Consider the following 16982-nt stretch of genomic DNA (forward strand, 5'->3'; position numbering starts at 1 on the left):
GAAGAAGAAGAAGAAGAAGAAGAAGAAGAAGAAGAAGAAGAAGAAGAAGAAGAAGAAGAAGAAGAAGAAGAAGAAGAAGAAGAAGAAGATGATGATGATCTGTGGGAGTTTTTTTGGATAAGTAAGAGTTGATTTGTGTACACCCAGGATTTGTATTAGTTACGATGCCCTCACATGGTGACTGTACTTGATAATAAAGCCCCAGGCTGGGGAGGTAGCTTCACAACAAATGCACCTGCCTGGTGCCATGCTGGCCCTGAAACTGGGCATGGTGGTGCATGCCTATAATCCCAGCACTGGGGAGGCTGAGTCAAGAGGATCACTATGAGTCCAAACTGCATAGCAACACCCTGTATCGGTAAAGTAAAATAATTAAAAATTGATAATAAGACCTTTAAGGAGATAATTAAGTGAAAATGGACTTTTTAGGGGGTCTAATCCAACAAGACTGGTATCCTCAGAGAAAGAAATTGGGACCCAGATGACACAGGAGTGGCCACAGGAAGACACAGCGGGATAGTTCACCATCTACAAAGGAAACAGAAGGGTTGGTCTCGGGAGAAACCAACCTTGCCCATACCTGGATATTGGAGTTCCAGTCTTTAGAACAATGGGAAAATACATTTCTGTTTTGCAAGCCACTGTTTTCTTCCTATAGGCAGTGTGTCCCTATACACACACACTAGAAATTCACTGTTTCTGAGCAGCTGAAAGCACGTTGCGCAGGTGCCACTCTTCCAGGGGACAGAGGCCCCATCACTGTGCTAACGCTGCAGCACTACTCCTCCACGCAGGCTTGGTCCCCAAAGTCAGCAGAGCCTTTGCCCCAGCAAGTGCCACTCTGGCCCCTCCAGCCCAGCCTTCTCTAAGAGCCATGATAAATCGCTGGAGGTCTGGGCTGTCACAACAGCCTGTGTAGCAGAGCATCCCTCGCCACCCCAATTGCAGAATGACACGGTGAAGGAAGCAAGCTCTACAAAGGCAGACTGGAAATCCAGGACAGCCTTAGAAATCATGGGCAGAGGAGAAAGGAGCTGTCCAGGCTGGGATTCAGGGGTGGGGCTTCTTCAGTAGCTACTGCACTGTTTGCTACTGTGTCTGTGACACAGGCAGCACCGCACGAGGCTGAGCCCAGCAGCTATGGTCTGGGCCTTGGCGAAGAGCTGGACAGCATGTGCTCCCAAGCAGGCAGAGTGGGTTTTCAGAGCAACCAGGAAGGAAGTAATGTGGTTGCCCAGGCAGGCATCCAAATCCACTTACAGGAGCCTCTTACAGTTTAGCTTCAAAGCCAAACAGTTACAGATATGGCTGGAAAAACCCAACATGGATAAAGGGGTCACCATTAGGAAGCAAGTTCCAGGACAGCCCGGGAGACACACTGCGGCCCAGGCCCAAGGCCACAGAGGGAGGGCACCCTGCTTTGTGTGGGCTAAGGAACTGGGGTTGTTCTCAGAAGCCGAGCCCCCAGCTTCCTCCTGGCACCCACTGGCAGACCCCATCAGCACCCTTAGAAGACATGTAAGCAGCTCCTTGCACTTTTCTTTCATTTCACTGGTGATTCTGGACTTGCGAGGTCATTTAATTGCATCTGCCTTCCCTGCCATGCTGCATAGTGGTGAAGGCAGCTGTGCTGTGTCAGTCTCCTTTGTATTTGCAGTCCCTACTGTGGTCCCTGGCAAGAGTAGACGCTCAAGAAATATTTGTCGAATGAGTAAATGAGCTGATTAGTGTTGATAGTGCCTTCCAAAGAGAGCCTCATCCCTGGTCTGGGATACTGGGGGGCAGGGGCACCAACAGAGGAACAGTCCTCTGAGCTGAGCAGCCTGTACATACCCCCACCCCCCTGCCTCAGGATTTCAGGTGGTAGGGACCCCCTGCAGACCTGGAGAGTGTCTCACTACGGGGGAGCGCCAAGTGCTGTGGAAGGCTGGGGAGGTCCTCAAGATCAGGCTTCTGCAGACTTTAGAAAGGGCTTTAGCATGTGAGGCTAGAAAGCTGCTCAGGAGACAGGACCTGACTCGGGTTGTGATGATGCAGGGGAAGGTGGTGTGTGTGCAGCTGTTGGCGCCTTTCCCCAGCAAGCAGGACCGGACAGAACTTTATTCCCTGTGATTTTCTGCTAGGGAGCAGGATCTCATGAGAAAGAAATGGGCTAGAATTTTAATGACAATGCCCTGACTTTGGCCCAGGCCCACTGGTACCTCAGGCAAGTTCCTTCACCTCCCAGGACTGCTCTTACTCCCAAGGTTTCTAGTGTGGCTTATGTTAAGTGTCCTGTGTGCCTCACTTGACCCGCTTGCTGCCATTTTCATACGAGTCAGTCCTGGACATGATTTGGCTGAGGTTCCTGGCTCTCGCCCAGGGAGAGCTTTCTGCTAAGACCCTGCAAGTACCTGAAATCAGCCTGAGCCCCTCTCCTGCCAGTGTCCACTCACATCAGCCCTGGCAAAAGGGCGCAGCATGGACAGCTGCCTTTGAAATTGCTTTCTAAAAGGCACACGCGACAGGCGCACTGAAGGCAGGAGGGCAGTTGGCACCTGCTGCAGTTCCCTCTGTGAGTGCCACAACCTTGTCAATGCAGGAACAGAGCTCAGGTCTCTGTTCACAGCATTTTCCCATTTCGGCTTCTGCACTCAGTCTGGGTTCTCCCCTATGCCATAGTGGCCCATCCTGGTTTCATTGTGATGCTCCAAAAGTCCCTAAACCCTGCAACAGCAAGCTGTTTTCCAGAGCATTCTAGCAAAGCTATGTCTTAGGACAGGCACAGGCAGTGCAACATGGGACCTTTGCCCTGAGGCCAAGAGGTGCCAAATTACTTTAGATTCAAGGGATGGTCACAGGGCTGTCAAGATAAACTCTCCTGAGTCAAGAATATGGGCTCTATTTTTGTTGCATTGATTTATTGGGTAAATATGGCTTTTATAATAATCAGCCCCTTGCACATGCACCTAGTAAGTGGCAGTGCTATTGAATCGTCGCTGTTGTGCTATGAGTTCAACAGTGGGGCAAAAGGTACCGGCTGTGATCAAAGGAAGCCTGAGAATGAACAGGGCCTAGAGCAGAAATGCTCTCCTGCTGCACAGGCCTGAAGGCTGAGACCCTCAGAAATGCCAGCTGAGCCATTGAAGGACACAGCTTGCTTGTAAAAAAGTGGATCACCCCTTCCCCACCCCTGGCAGCGCTGAAAGTCTCACTTCTGCAGTCATTGGCTGGAATTTCCATGAGTCAACAGTAACAACCTTTAGGAACCAAACTAAATATTCAGCACTCCTGCACAGCCCAGCCCTTTCTACCCCACCCTACTGTATGGACAGCTGGAGGCTGTGCACCAGCCCAGTCTGAGCCTCATGATGCACCCATCCTGCCTCATGCCAGGGGAGGCCACTGTTTCCTCCCCTGGGGAAGGGGAACTGGACCTGTTCACTGTGGGAAAAGGTTCCCTATGCCACATAAGCCCATCTAGGCCTGATGTAACAAAGCCTTCCTCAGTCAAGAGGTCATAAATAAAGGGTGGGGCAGCACATGCTTGGTTGCCAAGGCTCCCAGGCAAGTGACTGTCAGAAAGGTTCCGCTCCACAGGCTAAAGCACCTGCACTCCACTGGCCTGGGTGGCTGTGTCCCAGTCATCTTGGTCTCCTCCGCCATGTTCCTGAGGCTCCCCTGGGCTCCTGGACTCCTCACTTGGCAGCAGTTGTGGTTACTGGTCCTGGTGGCCCCACTTCCAGAAAGGCACTGGATCCTGCCAACCACCAAGCCCCAAGAGCCCAGAGAGCCCTGGGCTTTGCCTGATCTCCTGCCAGAATTGTCCAACGCCCTGACTGTCCATCCACAGCAGAAGGGCTTTGGTAAGGTAGCATCCTCTGCTCCCTCCCAGGGCGTGGCCCCACTTCTAGAATCCCCTGGGCGAATTGGACTTTCTCAGGTCCAGCTAGAGACCCAAACTCAAAATCGAGAGACTGTAAAGGCCCATCCCTCTTCATCTCACCAAGAAGCCAAAGATGACCTCTTGCAGCCCTCTGAGGAAGCTGAGCTCTCTCTAACCCAGCAGGATACCCATGCTCAGTACGAACTTGGTCCTGAAGAGGTTATAAGCCAGCTGTTGACACACCAGGAGGAAAAAGCTCCATCTCCAAGTAGTAGTAAAGTGCATCATTCAAACATGCAATTTGTCACAGTGAAACCTGTGGACATGGAGGTCACCAAAACTACAGAGGCAGAAAAGGAGCTGCAACCCACTTCAAGCCAGAAGCAGGCCCCAGCCCAGCCCCCAGAGAGTTCTGAGAAGATGGACCTTTCCTCAAGCCAACAAAAGGTCCCACCTCAGAATCCAGAACTCTCTGAAGAGGTGGAAACTTCCTCAACAGCACAGGAGCCCGCAGCTCACCCTGTAGGCCCTCTTGTGGGGCCTAAATCTTCTGCCACTAGGAAGATAAAGCCAGGTCAACCTTTTGAGTCTCCTAGGACAGAAGAACCTTCTGGAAGCCAGTTAGAAGCCACAGTTCAGCCTTCAAAGTACCCTGAAGAGCTAGAAACTTCTCTAACCCAACTGGAGCGACTACTTAAGTTTAAAGAGCATCATGAGGAAAAAGTATCAACTTCAGGTTACCACCATGGTAGGCAGCCACACTTGCCCCATGTGACTGGTAAACCCCCAAATCTCCAGCTTGCTATAACCCCAGAACTCACCAAAGAGGAGGGAATCTTTCCAACCCATCCTGAGACTACAACTCAGTCCTTGGGATTGGTGACTGATGTAGAACCTTCTGTAAGTCATCAAGAGGTCTCAGATCTGTTTTCTGAGCCTTCAGAAGGGGCTGAGCTCTTACCATTTCAGCAGGAGTCTCCAGCTCAGGCTTCTGAACCTGCCCAGCAGGAGGCCACAGTTGGCGGTTTACAGACTTCTGAGGAGGGTGAACCATCTTTGATCCCTCAGGAGCCACCTTTGACCCCTGCCCAGCCATCAGAGCTTGCTAATGAGCTCGAAGCTCAGCCTCCAGAACTACATGAGGCAGCAGCTTCTCCTGTAGGTGACGACCAAGCTCATCCCCCAACATTCAACAGCGTTGCTGTTACACCTCCCGAGTTGTCCAATGAGGTTGAAGTAGAAAGTTCAATTGAACAGGAGTCTCTGGCTGAGTCCTCAGTGTCCCCTGAGCAATTTGAACCTCTCAGAGACACTCAGGAACTTATAACCCAGCTGCCTAACCCTGCCATAAGGGATGAAAACTCTCCATTTGATAGTGGGGTCCCAACTCCAGCCGCAGAGCTCCCTGTGGGACATTCTCTAAGCCAGCCTGAGAGCTCACCTCTGTCCCCAGACTCCTCTGCTGATGTAGCAGTTTCACCAATCCAGGAAGAGCTCTCAGATCAGCCTTCGAGACCCCCCATGAAATTTACTCTTTCCTTTTTGATGAAAGAAGGAGTAACATTTTCAATCCAACCTTCAGAGCCATCTGAGGACAGAGAACCATCTTCAGTCCCCCATGAGGGTGCCACTCCACCTTCAGAGTTACCTGATGACATAGAACCTTTTGGAGCTCAGGGGATGACCCCATCTCAGCCTGCAGAACTCTCTGAGGCAGAAGAACCAGCTCCTGCACAGCAGCCAGCCATGGCTCCTCCTCTGATGCCTTCTGAGGAGGTAGAACTTTCTCCAGCCCAGCCCATCATGCTGTCTCAGCCTCCAAATGAAAGTACAGTTCACCCTCCACCCCATTACAAGACGACAGTTCCAACACCAGCTCAGGGTCAAGCTCAGCATCCCATCATCACGTTTAATCCTTCAGACTTAGAAATCACTTTACTTGCAGAGCCTATGGCAGAGGACAAACCTTCTACAGTCCCAAAGAAGCCTACAGTTCTTCCTCCAAAGCACCACGTGGTGACGCATCCACCTCCCACCCAGATTCAGACTCAGCGTCCAAAACTCAGTCTCCTCACAGTTCAACCACTGCACCAGAAGCTTATCAAAACTCCACAAGCTAGTGCTGTACTTAGACCCTCTCCAACTGGGCAGGTGACCCCACCTCAGCCTCCAGAACCACCTAAAGAAGCTGTCACTCAGGCGCCAATGCCTCATAATGTCAAAGTTGTAACTCTAGCTCAGCAACCAACATCACCCAGGGTCACAGACCAACCTTTACACCTAGAGCACACAACTCCAGCAATCTCCACTGAGGCTCAGTACTCTGTAGCCCTGCAAGAAGCTGAATCCCCTCCAATACCCCCTGAGGTGACGCTTGTACCCCTGGAGCAAACTCAGGCTCAGCAGCCAACCCTGGCTGAGGTCTCTGTTCAGCCTATGGATGTGGAACTTACGATCACTGAGTATTCTGTGGATTACTCTCCAACCCAGGCTTTCACTGGGCAGGAGAAGCAGAACACCAGGACAGACACCGGGCTATGTGAGCTCTGTACATGTCAGAGTGACACCTTGTCATGTACTGGCCTTAGCCCAAAGTGGAAGCTCCACCAAGTGCCTGTACTAGAACCCAACACTACCTTCACCACTATAAATTTCCAAGAAAACTCTATTTTTTACCTGGCTGAGAATATTTGGACAACATACAAGTGGGCTGAGAAACTAAATCTCAGTGAAAATGACCTGACTGAATTACATAAAAATTCCTTTAAAGGCCTGCTGTCCCTCCAGTATTTAGATTTATCCTGCAATAAAATACAGTTTATTGAAGCACAGACATTTGAACCACTACCCTTTTTGCAGTTTATAAATCTTCGTTGCAATTTACTCACACAACTGAGCTTTGGAACATTTCGGGCATGGCACGGAATGCAGTTTTTACAAAAAGTCATCCTCAATCATAATCCTCTGGCAACTGTTGAAGATTCCTATCTTTATAAATTGCCAGCATTAAGGTATCTAGACCTGGGGACAACACACACACCACTTCCTGTGGTGGAGAACATCCTCATGATGACCCTCGGCTTGAAGACGCTGGTCGTGCCGAGGCACATGGCTTGCTGCCTCTGCCAATTTAAGAGTGATATCGAGGTTGTCTGCAAAACAGTCAAGCTGCACTGTGATGACACCTGTGTGACCAACACCACCCAGTGTCTCGAGGAAGCCCCCATCGGGAACACAGAGGGAGCGTTCATGAAGGTGTTACAGGCCCGGAAGAAGAACACCAAGACTGAGCTGGTGATCGAGCCTGAGAAGTCTGCAGAAGAAAGTGCTGTCAACTGGCTGGACTTGCAGAACGAGGAGCTCGACTCTAGTGATGAAAACGAAGTGATCGGAGCGCTTAATTACCTATTGCCTTATTTCTCAGAGGAGAACCTGGAAGATATACACTCATTATTGCCATTCATTCGATTGCTTTTCTCAAACATGCAACACGAAGCTAATCCCCACAGTGATTCAAAAGGAAATGTGCAAAGAAGACCCTCTCATCAACAACCTGTATCCACCAGTTCAGCTTATGGAAATGAGCTGAAGAAGCTATATTTTCTACGAAATTGGTTAAATGCAGAAATTCAGGGTAAAATTGAGGAGGTTAAGAAGAAAGAAAAAATAGGCAAGATTATGCAGTCCAGAGTTTCAAGTTCCAAATTTCAAATCATTCCCAGGAATTTAGCAGGTGCTCAAGCACAAGAAAACAGACTGGCAGAGGATGGGCACAGGAGGAGAAGGCTGAGGACCATGGACCAGGTCCTCAAGGGCCCAGAGCGCTTACAGAAAAGACTGTTCAAGGAATGGCAGAAACGAGTCCGGGAGAAGCAAAGCACCCTGCCACTGGTGGAGCATACTGCAGATATGTGGAGCCTTGGCAGCCACAGCCCAGGGAAGCCAGGGCAGAATGACAAGGCGCTGAGGCCCAGAAACTCGGTGCGGAAGCTGTTCAGTACACAAGAGAAGGAGCCCGTATCTCCCTCCCTGAAGGGTCCCCTGCTGGGCAAGTCAGCCATCTCCATCCCTGGCAATGCCCTGTGGGAGGTAAAAAACAGGGGCAAAGACTTCACCAGCAGCATTTTGCTTTTAGAACATGCCAGAGCTAAAGTTAAAAGCATGAAAGCTAAGCCAATATTCACTTTCCAAAAAAGTCCTAGCTTTCCTAAAACTCACTCTCTCGTGGCCCCCAGGACACCCCAGCCCAAGCCGAGGGAGCAGCTCACCAAGGAAACCATGCGCCAGAGGCTGAGAAGCGCAGAGAGGCCTCTGTTCTGGGCTCTGAGGAGCCTCATCCACTCGCCACAGCGAGGGCTGCCCTGGTCCTCTGGAGAGCTGCACATTCAGGAGAGCGCTTTGTCCCAGTTAAATGCCCCTGCTGAGCCTTCTGAAGGGAGCACTGCTGCTGCTGCTGCTGCTGCTACAGAGAACCAAAGCGCAGGAAACACTTCTGAAGGAAATGTTTTTACAACAGACTCACCCATTTCTGCCACGGTGGCAGCACTCAGCCTGACGCCCCCCAAGGTGACGGCTCCTGACCTGATGTCCACCAAGGACCACGCCAATGACACGCACTGGGAGTACCCCAGCATCAACACCGACTCGCCCCCTAACAGCCCCTCTTTCCCCTTGCTGCCTTCACCAGGGGATCAGTTTGAGAGCCAGCTGAACCAGCAGCTCCACGTCCTTATCCCCAACAAGGAGGTGAGGCGGCTCATCTCCTACGTTATCCGCACCTTGAAAATGGACTGCTCTGATCCCCGCGTGCAGCTGGCCTGCGCCAAGCTCATCTCCAGGACTGGGCTCCTGATGAAGCTGCTCAGTGAGCAGCAGGAGGAGAAAGTGGCCCAGACCCAGTGGGACACGGAGCAGTGGAAGAGCGACACCTACATCAACGAGAGCACAGGCGCGGCGAGCGGTCAGCAGGAGCAGGGCGCATCCAAGTTCGGAGGCAGATCTGAGGGAGCCCCAGACCATGGCTTCAGCAACAAACTCATCCTTGCAATCTCCATGACGGTGGTTGTGATGCTTCTGATCGTCATTTTCTGTCTTATCGAGATTTGTTCCCACAGAACAGCTTTGGAGGAGGGAGGGTCCTCCAGGGGCTTTTTCCACCAGAGAAGGAAGTGCTCAGCAGAAGAGAACCCAGAGGGCTTCTCCTGGTTTTGGCGGCCCCTGTGGCTCAGGGACATGAACAGACCCCTCAGTGTCACCCGCCAGCAAAGCATGGCACAGAAGCTGCACGACAAGGACTCCTCGGATGAGGACGCGACCACCAGGGACACAGGGGAGCTCAGCGAAGGCCTTGCGGAGGAGGGGTTCACAGAGGTGCCCACAGGCGGAGATGAGGAGGCAGGCGAGGCACCAGAAGCACCGGAGGCATCTGAAGCACCGGAGGCGGCAGATGAGTGACCCGTCCTCCCTGAGGGTGACCGGCAAATTTTATTTTGGCATTCCTTACAAAATAATTACCTTTCTCAGATTACAATATATGAAATTCAAAATAAAGTAAAAGGCACTCGTGTGCATCCTGGCTGTGCTGACTGCACCTGGAGCAGGGACAGTGTGTCCAGGGCTTGTAGGCATGTCACTGAGAGGGCTCCAAAGGCAGCCTCAGCGACTCTCAGGGCAGGGCACACAGAGCCCTGTGTGAAGGATCAATGTGACAAAGACAGCAGGTACCAACTACTGGACATGTCTTACTTATGCACTTAACTGTCTAACTCCCCAATCTGTGTGTGTGTGTGTGTGTGTGTGTGTGTGTGTACCTGTGTGTGGATGGGTGTTAGATACAAATGGCATGCTATAAAGCATACTTTTATTTTTGTGCTGGGGCTCAAACCCACATCTCTCACACTGAGCTATAGTCCCTAGCCCTTTCTAATTTTTTTTTTTTAACTTGGATATAAGATTTTGCTAAATCACTGTGTTGCCCGCGCTGAGTTCATACTTACAGTGCTCCGGCCTCAGTGAGATCTCGGTGTGAGCTGCCATAGCTGGCTGGAACATACTCCTGGAGTCGCCCTGACCCCATCATGTGTGTACATAAACTCGATCAAGAGCAAAACAGGCAGAAGTCCCAGTCCCAGGTCATGGGCATAGTGTTTTGTGTCATCAGCCTTTCAAGAGCACTTAGCGCAGGTGAGTGTTTCCCCAGGTGATGGAGGAGTCTGGGAGGGGTGACACCCTTCACCTCTACTCTAGACAGAAAGCAACAGATACTAATCACACAGGCAGCTACCAGTGCCCCCTCTGGCTGCCAGTGCATTCACAGCCTCTCTCACCATTCCAGTGTCATTAACCCCGAAAGATACATTACCTGCCCCCAGTCACTCACAGGAGAGATCAGTCATCCTATATACTGCATGTGGATGGAAATGTGTTCATCCACATTCATTCTTGAGTGTGAGGCTAGGACCTAGACTCCAAAGGTTCACTCTGGGGAACCAAAGACAAGGGCTGACTGGCCCATTGACCTCTTGTGATTGTCCAGAGCCTGAGCTTGAGGTGAAGACCATTTATGGAGTATTGACTGTGTGTCAGATGCAGTGCTACCAGTCCTACATCGTCTAGAGCCCGGTAAGGAAGGCTGGCAAACAGGCCGCCCTATCACAGAGCTGGAATGATTGGGGCTAGCGAGGGCAGAAGCAGAACAGAGGTGTTGGCATGGGTGGTGGGGATGGAGAGGAGTAAACGGGGTTGGGAGAGATCAAGGATGGAGGAGAACTGGGCTTGGCTGAGCTGGGAGGAGATAGTGGGCACTGTGACCCCCAACTCCCAAGCTGGTGGCATCCGAATCTGGCTAGAGTTGGGACCTTTGCTGCACAGAAGGAAAAGTGATGGATTGGAGGAAGCTGAAGATGGGTTCTGCTCTACGTGTGTGATGATAAAGTTCCCAGGCACTTCCAAGGGCAGGGGTCCTTCAAGTAGAGGAATAATTTAACATTAGGTATCATTTAAAGAAAAGGGGAAATCAGACACAAGTGAAATATTGCATGGGTTCTCTTACCTGAGAAACCCAAAATAAGAGGAAGGAGTAAAATGGAAAGGTCATAGGAAATAGGAGATCTTTTGTGAAAGGAAAAGAGCACAAGATATGGGGCGGGGGGACTCATCGAGGGGACAGTTCAGAAGGAAAGGAAGGAATGAAAAGAGCCAGAGGCTGAGTTCTGTATGCGGACCAACTCCCCGTGGAATCTCATCTTTATGCTGAAGACAGGGACTAATAAGAAAGTAAAATTTTTAAAAAATGAATAAGGGCAATTTGGTGACACGAGTCCATAATCCCAGCAGTTTGGGAGGGTGAGGCAGGGAAATGACAAGTTTGAGCCCAGTCTGAGCAAATTAGCAAAATTAAAAAGGACTGGGGATGTAGCTCAGTATTAAGACCCTAGGACGAGTCTTAGTACAGAAAGAAAGGGACAGAGAGACAGAGAAAAGTTTATTTTAATATATTTAAACTTTAGAGTGTTAGAGACATGGGACCTCCTACCTTTGACAAAAAGCTGATTTATGGCTCTGCTCCATCTCCTAAGTCTTATTTTTGAAACAAATACTACATCAGCCTGAGAGCAACTGCAGAGGAGATGGGCAGACCCACCAGGAACACAGTCCATATTTAACAGTACTGCTCCGTGGCTGCTGCCCTGCACCTCCCCCACTGTCAACTAGAAGGACATCTCATCAGTCTGTATGGTCTCAGTGTGCTTCCTGTCTCCAGCACCCCAGACATGTCCAGAAATAAGTACAAAAGAAGCAAGTGACCATCCTGGGGAACCTGGCACAGTGACACTCTAAGTCTTGTGCCTTTGAAACCCAAACAAAACTTTCTAGCAAATCTGTTACCTGTGATCATAGGTAAAGGGTTTCACTGGAGGTGGGCAAAAGGATCAAAGCTGTTCTGAAACTTCAGGATGTTAAAGTCTTAGTGTTCTCTGACTAGAATTCAGACCAGAAGAAAGAAGTGTTTTAGTCCTCTGAGCAAAGACAAGACTCACTTTGTGCCCCTTTAGAAATTCATACACTCATTCATTGAACCAGTGGCTTTTGGGCCTCTTCTGTGGAACGGGGTGGGATACAAAGATTCAACATTCCTGTGACTCTCAAGAAAATAACACAGGAATAACCAGGACTGGTGTTGAGCTCTGCTCTCCTTACCTTATAGATGGTGAAAATAAGACAGGGCAGTTAAGCTATTTCTCCAAGGTCAGTAGTTGGTAAGTGAATGGATTAAAACCAAGCAATCTTCATTACAGGTGACTCTGTGAGACAAGTGGCCTTTACACAGGACCTACAGCAGCAGGTTGGCCCACAAGCAGGAGTGGGGACAGCTGGCCGTGTGCTCCAAGAGGACACTCTACTATGGAAAGGCCAGGCATACTTGGAGGTACAAGTAGCGATCCAGCTGGGGAATTTAAAAGGTCTCGAAATGGACCAGCTACGGAGGGTCACCTTGAGAAGTAGTTTGCCTCTGTAGGTAATGGGAGGCTACAGGACATTATTGAACTTGTGTAATTGATCAGAACTGTACTCTAATCCCTGGGCCAGTTGTGCCAGCCCCACCCCCGGGGCACACTGAGACAGAGATTGAGACTGGTTGGTGCATTCCTGTAATCCCAGCACTTGGGGAGGCTGAAAACAGGAGAATCACTATGAGTCTGATCTACGCAGTGAGACCATGTAGACCCTGTAGACCCTGCACTAAATACAGAAAGAAAGAAAAAGAATTGGAGATGCACCTGCTGTTTCAATGTCTCAGTGATCTCTGTTTGATTCCACTGGGAGGCATCTGGCTTTTCCTAGGCATATAGGGGCTAGAACTGCCATCCCTGACTACTTTAGTCAGCTTTCCTCTTGCTGTACAAAATGCCCAGTGCCCACAGTTTAGAGGATAGTTTTGTTTGACTGATAGTTCAGGGAATTCAGTCCATGGTCCAGAGGCTCCAAGCCTGAAACATCCTCATGGAGAGGCCTGGGTTCATGGCAGAGCAAGGGAACAAAGCCAGAGAGCAGCAGGACCCCAGGCCATGCCTCCAGGACCCACCCAGACACACCCAGCAGCAAGTTCTAGACACTTGGGACAAATCAGGATTAACAGTCACTGATTAAGCAGCCGCTTCTGTCTGACTCTGCCCTTTGGTGGGTAGTCGTCTCTCTCACACCTGAAGGAGGAAAGAAAAACTGGTTTTCTCTTCAACAATAACTTTTTGAATAGTCTAGCACCTCATTCTGGAGCATGACTGAGGAATGAGTTTCACAAGAAACTGAGCCTTAAAATAGCATAAGCACAGGCCCTTTTAGCACCAGATCTTATTTGTTGAAATTAATTGAGAAGGTTCAGATTGATTTTATACTTTGCTACCAAGAGGAGCAAAGCTTAACTTCATTTTAGCATTTCATAGTGACTTAGAGTGACTGTTACATACATCACTTATCATAATGCAGTATATGGTGTATACAAAGCGCTCCGAGTACTGGAAATGTTTAGGTTTGCTGGAAACACCTCCTGAATTCCAGGCTGTTCTGCTAAGGTTCCTCTTTGACCTTTCCAGTTCAGAAGTTTTTATAGTCACTGTGCCTTCTCAGTGCTTCTAATTTTTCTGCATTTATTTCTTCATGGTAATTTCTCCTGTCATTTGTATTACCCACTAGTCCATCCCTCTATGTTTTTTATCCGACTTTTAAGGTTCTCCAGTCTTCCTTTCTTCCATTTATTTTGCGTTGCATGTTGTGTTGGAAAGCACACATGCACACTTGGGACTGGCCTCTGCCAGAGGCCCACACAAGCTGTGCCTCAGAAGCTCTGGCACATGAGCGGTTCAGCTGCTGAGCCCCTTTCCCCAAATATAGACCAAAGCAGTACTGTAGCTCTTGAAGTTTTGCATTAGGACTAAGACAGTAATGATATTAAAACTTTCCCTGTACAAATTGACAGTAATTGTTTTTGGTTTTGTTTTGTGTTTTTTAATGGTTGTTGTTACTGTTTGCTTTTTGCAGCACTGGAGATTGAACCCAGGGCCTTGGTACTGGGCTACATCCCTGGTGCTTCTCTGTCTTTTATTTTGAGACAAGGTCTCACTAAATTGCCTGGGCTAGATTCAAACTTACAGTCCTACTGCCTCAACACCCCCCCCAAAAAAGAGTGGTCATTATTTTTATGTGAATGTTTATAGGATTTGGTTTTTATTGGCATCATCAATATAAATAGAACCAGCCCATAGGACTCCAGAGAGTTGGATCCAGGTACAGACAAAGGAAGAGTAAAGTAAGGGAGACGCCAGCAAGGGACAGAGAACAGAAGCCAAGGGTCCAACTTCTGAAGGTCTCCATGGAGTTATGGATCTGTTACCATGCTGAGTAGAATCTAAAGATGGCTCGAATATAAATGGATGACACTAAAAGAATATCGAGAAAAGAAGAAGTCTTAAGTAAAAATCTTCCCTGTTTCTAAAAACTAAATTTTCTAAACCTTAATCTCCCCACATCCTTTAAGACAGGGTCTCACCGTATAGCTCAGGTCAGTCTTGACGTGCTCTCCAGCCCAGGCTGGCCTCAAGCTTGCAATGGACTGCTTCAGCCTCCTGAGTGTGAGGGTTACAGTGTACATCATCATGCCCAGCTGTGAAATATTGAAATCTCATAAGCTGTCAATCCTCTCTGCTTTTGTTCACCCCCGGACTTCTGAAGAAGCAGAAATTCCTGCCTTTCCCTGCCAAAGGCGAGCTTCATAGTATACTGCAGCAGTCTCACATGGCCAGAGGAACACAGACAGTTTGTGACCTGGGCAGTCTGCCTAGGAAGTTCTGTGACATAAACAATTGGTATTTATAAGCAAAAGACAGGGAGGAAGGAGAAAATGGGATTGTTCCCTAGTGCAGAGCAAGCTACTGTGGCCAGAGGACACATCATGGTTAGCGAGATTAGAGCAGGTGGCAAAGTGCTGGGCTAATGCCCACCAGTGCCCGGCCCAGAGAAGGCTGTACCCGTGCCAGCAGTGCCACCCCCTCCTGGAGCTCTGTGCATTCACTAGGTGCAGTAGCTCACCAAAACGAGAGTCACTGATGAGCTTGACAAATGAAAACATTACAAATTTGTTTACTTGTGTGGGTGCTGAGCCTTTATCCCAGTTGCTGATGACGGATCTTCCACTCTCAGAGCCCCTAAACTGGGCAGTTAAGTAAACTCTCTGTAAGCTGGAGAAGCAGTGACACACTGACAGAATCGTGTTGTTTGCCGCTTGGCCATCCTCAAATCCTCACAGTGTTGCTCATTCTGGAAAGGCCCTCAGGCTTAGCACATGGACATGAGGTTATAGAGTGCTGGTTTAGTTGTGTTCCTCTGCCTTCTACAGGAAAATGAGTGCTTACCCCAAGTTAAATAGCCTACTCTGGGTGGGTGTGTCTCCTGGTCTACACCCAGGCATATGGACTAGAAATGGAAAAGGGGGAGACTCTGATTCTCGAATGATCCCCTAAATACATCAGTTTTGTTTCTCATATAGCAAATATTGAGTAAGTAGCTCTGTGTGGTAGGCCCTGGAGATGCTGTGGTGACTTCAGCCCTCCACACATGGACCCAGTTCTTCAGAACCTTTGGGTACTGTGAGACAGAGACTGAAGGGGGTCATAGACAGAAGAGTCACGATGGGGAACACAGCGTGCTGACCTAGCTGGAGAGTTGGGAGGATTCCCTGAGGATGCTTTGCAGGAGAGAGAGGAGTTCCAAGCTTATGGGTGGGAAAGGAGGTGTGAAGGGAAATCCTCAAACTGTCATCATCTCTAGAGTGACAGAGTAATTCTGTGAGGTCAGTAATGCTGTTCTGGTTCGCCACAGAGCACATTCCGGATCTGGGGTGAGCAGTGCCATATGCATTACACCACGTAGGGCTACGCAGAGCTACAAGGGCAAGGTAAGCGTGGGGCAGATCTAGAGACAGTAGGGCTGGGAGGTCTAGGGAGGCACAATGTTATCAGTGAGCTGCTGGAAAGACCACATCCTCACGCAGCAGGAGGCTTCTAAAGGCGTTTAGAAGACAGGCTTCTAATTAGATACACATTTTAGGGACCACCCTGTCAGGTGTGCAAAGAGAGCAAAGGGACATGACCTGGCTGAAGACATGGAAGGTTGAACCAGGTGACGGGTCGGGGGAAGCAATGTACCCCTGGTCAGAAGTACTTAAAGTGATGAGGCAGGTGGTGGAGTCAAGAGATTAGCAAGTGACCAGGCCAAGGCGAGAAGGTGTGGCAGGCTCTCTGGAGGACTCTTCACTGCTGTAAGAATTACACCCGAAGGATACTAACATCTGCTCCTCAGTGAGTGTCTGCCATGGCCATTTTACAGATGAGAAAAATTGGGCTAGGAATAGGCAGCACCTGCTGGGAAATCACTGCCCTGAGGTTTGCGCCCAAGCCCAACTCCCATGCCTGTCCTTTCTTCAACACTATGAAGTTAACTGTTCTGTCCACTTAGACTTCTTTCTTATTTGGCAAACTGAAACCTCAGCTTCTCCTCCATGATTCAGCTGAGTATCAGACTAATTTCTCATAGTTCTCTGGCCATTGAGCCTTGGTTCTTCGGTATCTTCCTAGGTTTGGAGCCAGGCTGAGTTTACTTTCAGCCTTTTTCAAACACAGCAGAGGACAAAGGTGCCCTGTGGAATCAGGCTCCTCTCGGACCTGAAGCATCACCTTCCTTAACAGCAGTGCAGGTTTTTATTTGTTGTAATGAGCACACAGGGTCTTTCTGTACATCTCCTCCAAGGGGAAGCAATGGCAAATGAGTGAGCATTGAAGGAAACTTTATGAGGAGCTAGGGGAGGTAGCGAGGTGAGCCAGGGAGAACCCCAAGGAAAACTCATCGCTGGAATGGGCTCATGCTGTGAACAGCATGCTGCAGCCCTGGGGGAATGAGGCCAGTCACCTAAACTTGCAGAGAAAGAAGAATCAAGAGGCCTCTGTCTCAAGCACCCGCTGTACATGGTGCACCATTCATACCCTGGCATAGTAGTTCAGTGCTTCGTCGGTGTTCCTAGTGCTTAATGTCTTTGTCACAGAATAAGTGGGAGAGGGTCAGAAAG

General features: G+C 49.5%; 2 protein-coding genes across 2 annotated transcripts in view; both read left to right on the forward strand.

Moving 5' to 3' along the window:
* St6galnac5 (ST6 N-acetylgalactosaminide alpha-2,6-sialyltransferase 5) overlaps window positions 1-16982 on the forward strand; it is a 188551-nt gene that overhangs the window by 140517 nt on the left and 31052 nt on the right. The gene's annotated exons all lie outside the window — the stretch shown is intronic.
* On the forward strand, window positions 3577-9358 carry LOC111813151 (leucine-rich repeat-containing protein 37A2-like). Its single transcript, XM_023703286.1, has one exon. The coding sequence runs from the start codon at window positions 3644-3646 to the stop codon at window positions 9317-9319; it is 5676 nt and encodes a 1891-aa protein (XP_023559054.1). The 5' UTR covers window positions 3577-3643; the 3' UTR covers window positions 9320-9358.

Source organism: Octodon degus, unplaced genomic scaffold (genome assembly GCF_000260255.1).
Source record: "Octodon degus isolate 3935 unplaced genomic scaffold, OctDeg1.0 scaffold00167, whole genome shotgun sequence".
In the NCBI taxonomy this organism is placed as follows: domain Eukaryota; kingdom Metazoa; phylum Chordata; class Mammalia; order Rodentia; family Octodontidae; genus Octodon; species Octodon degus.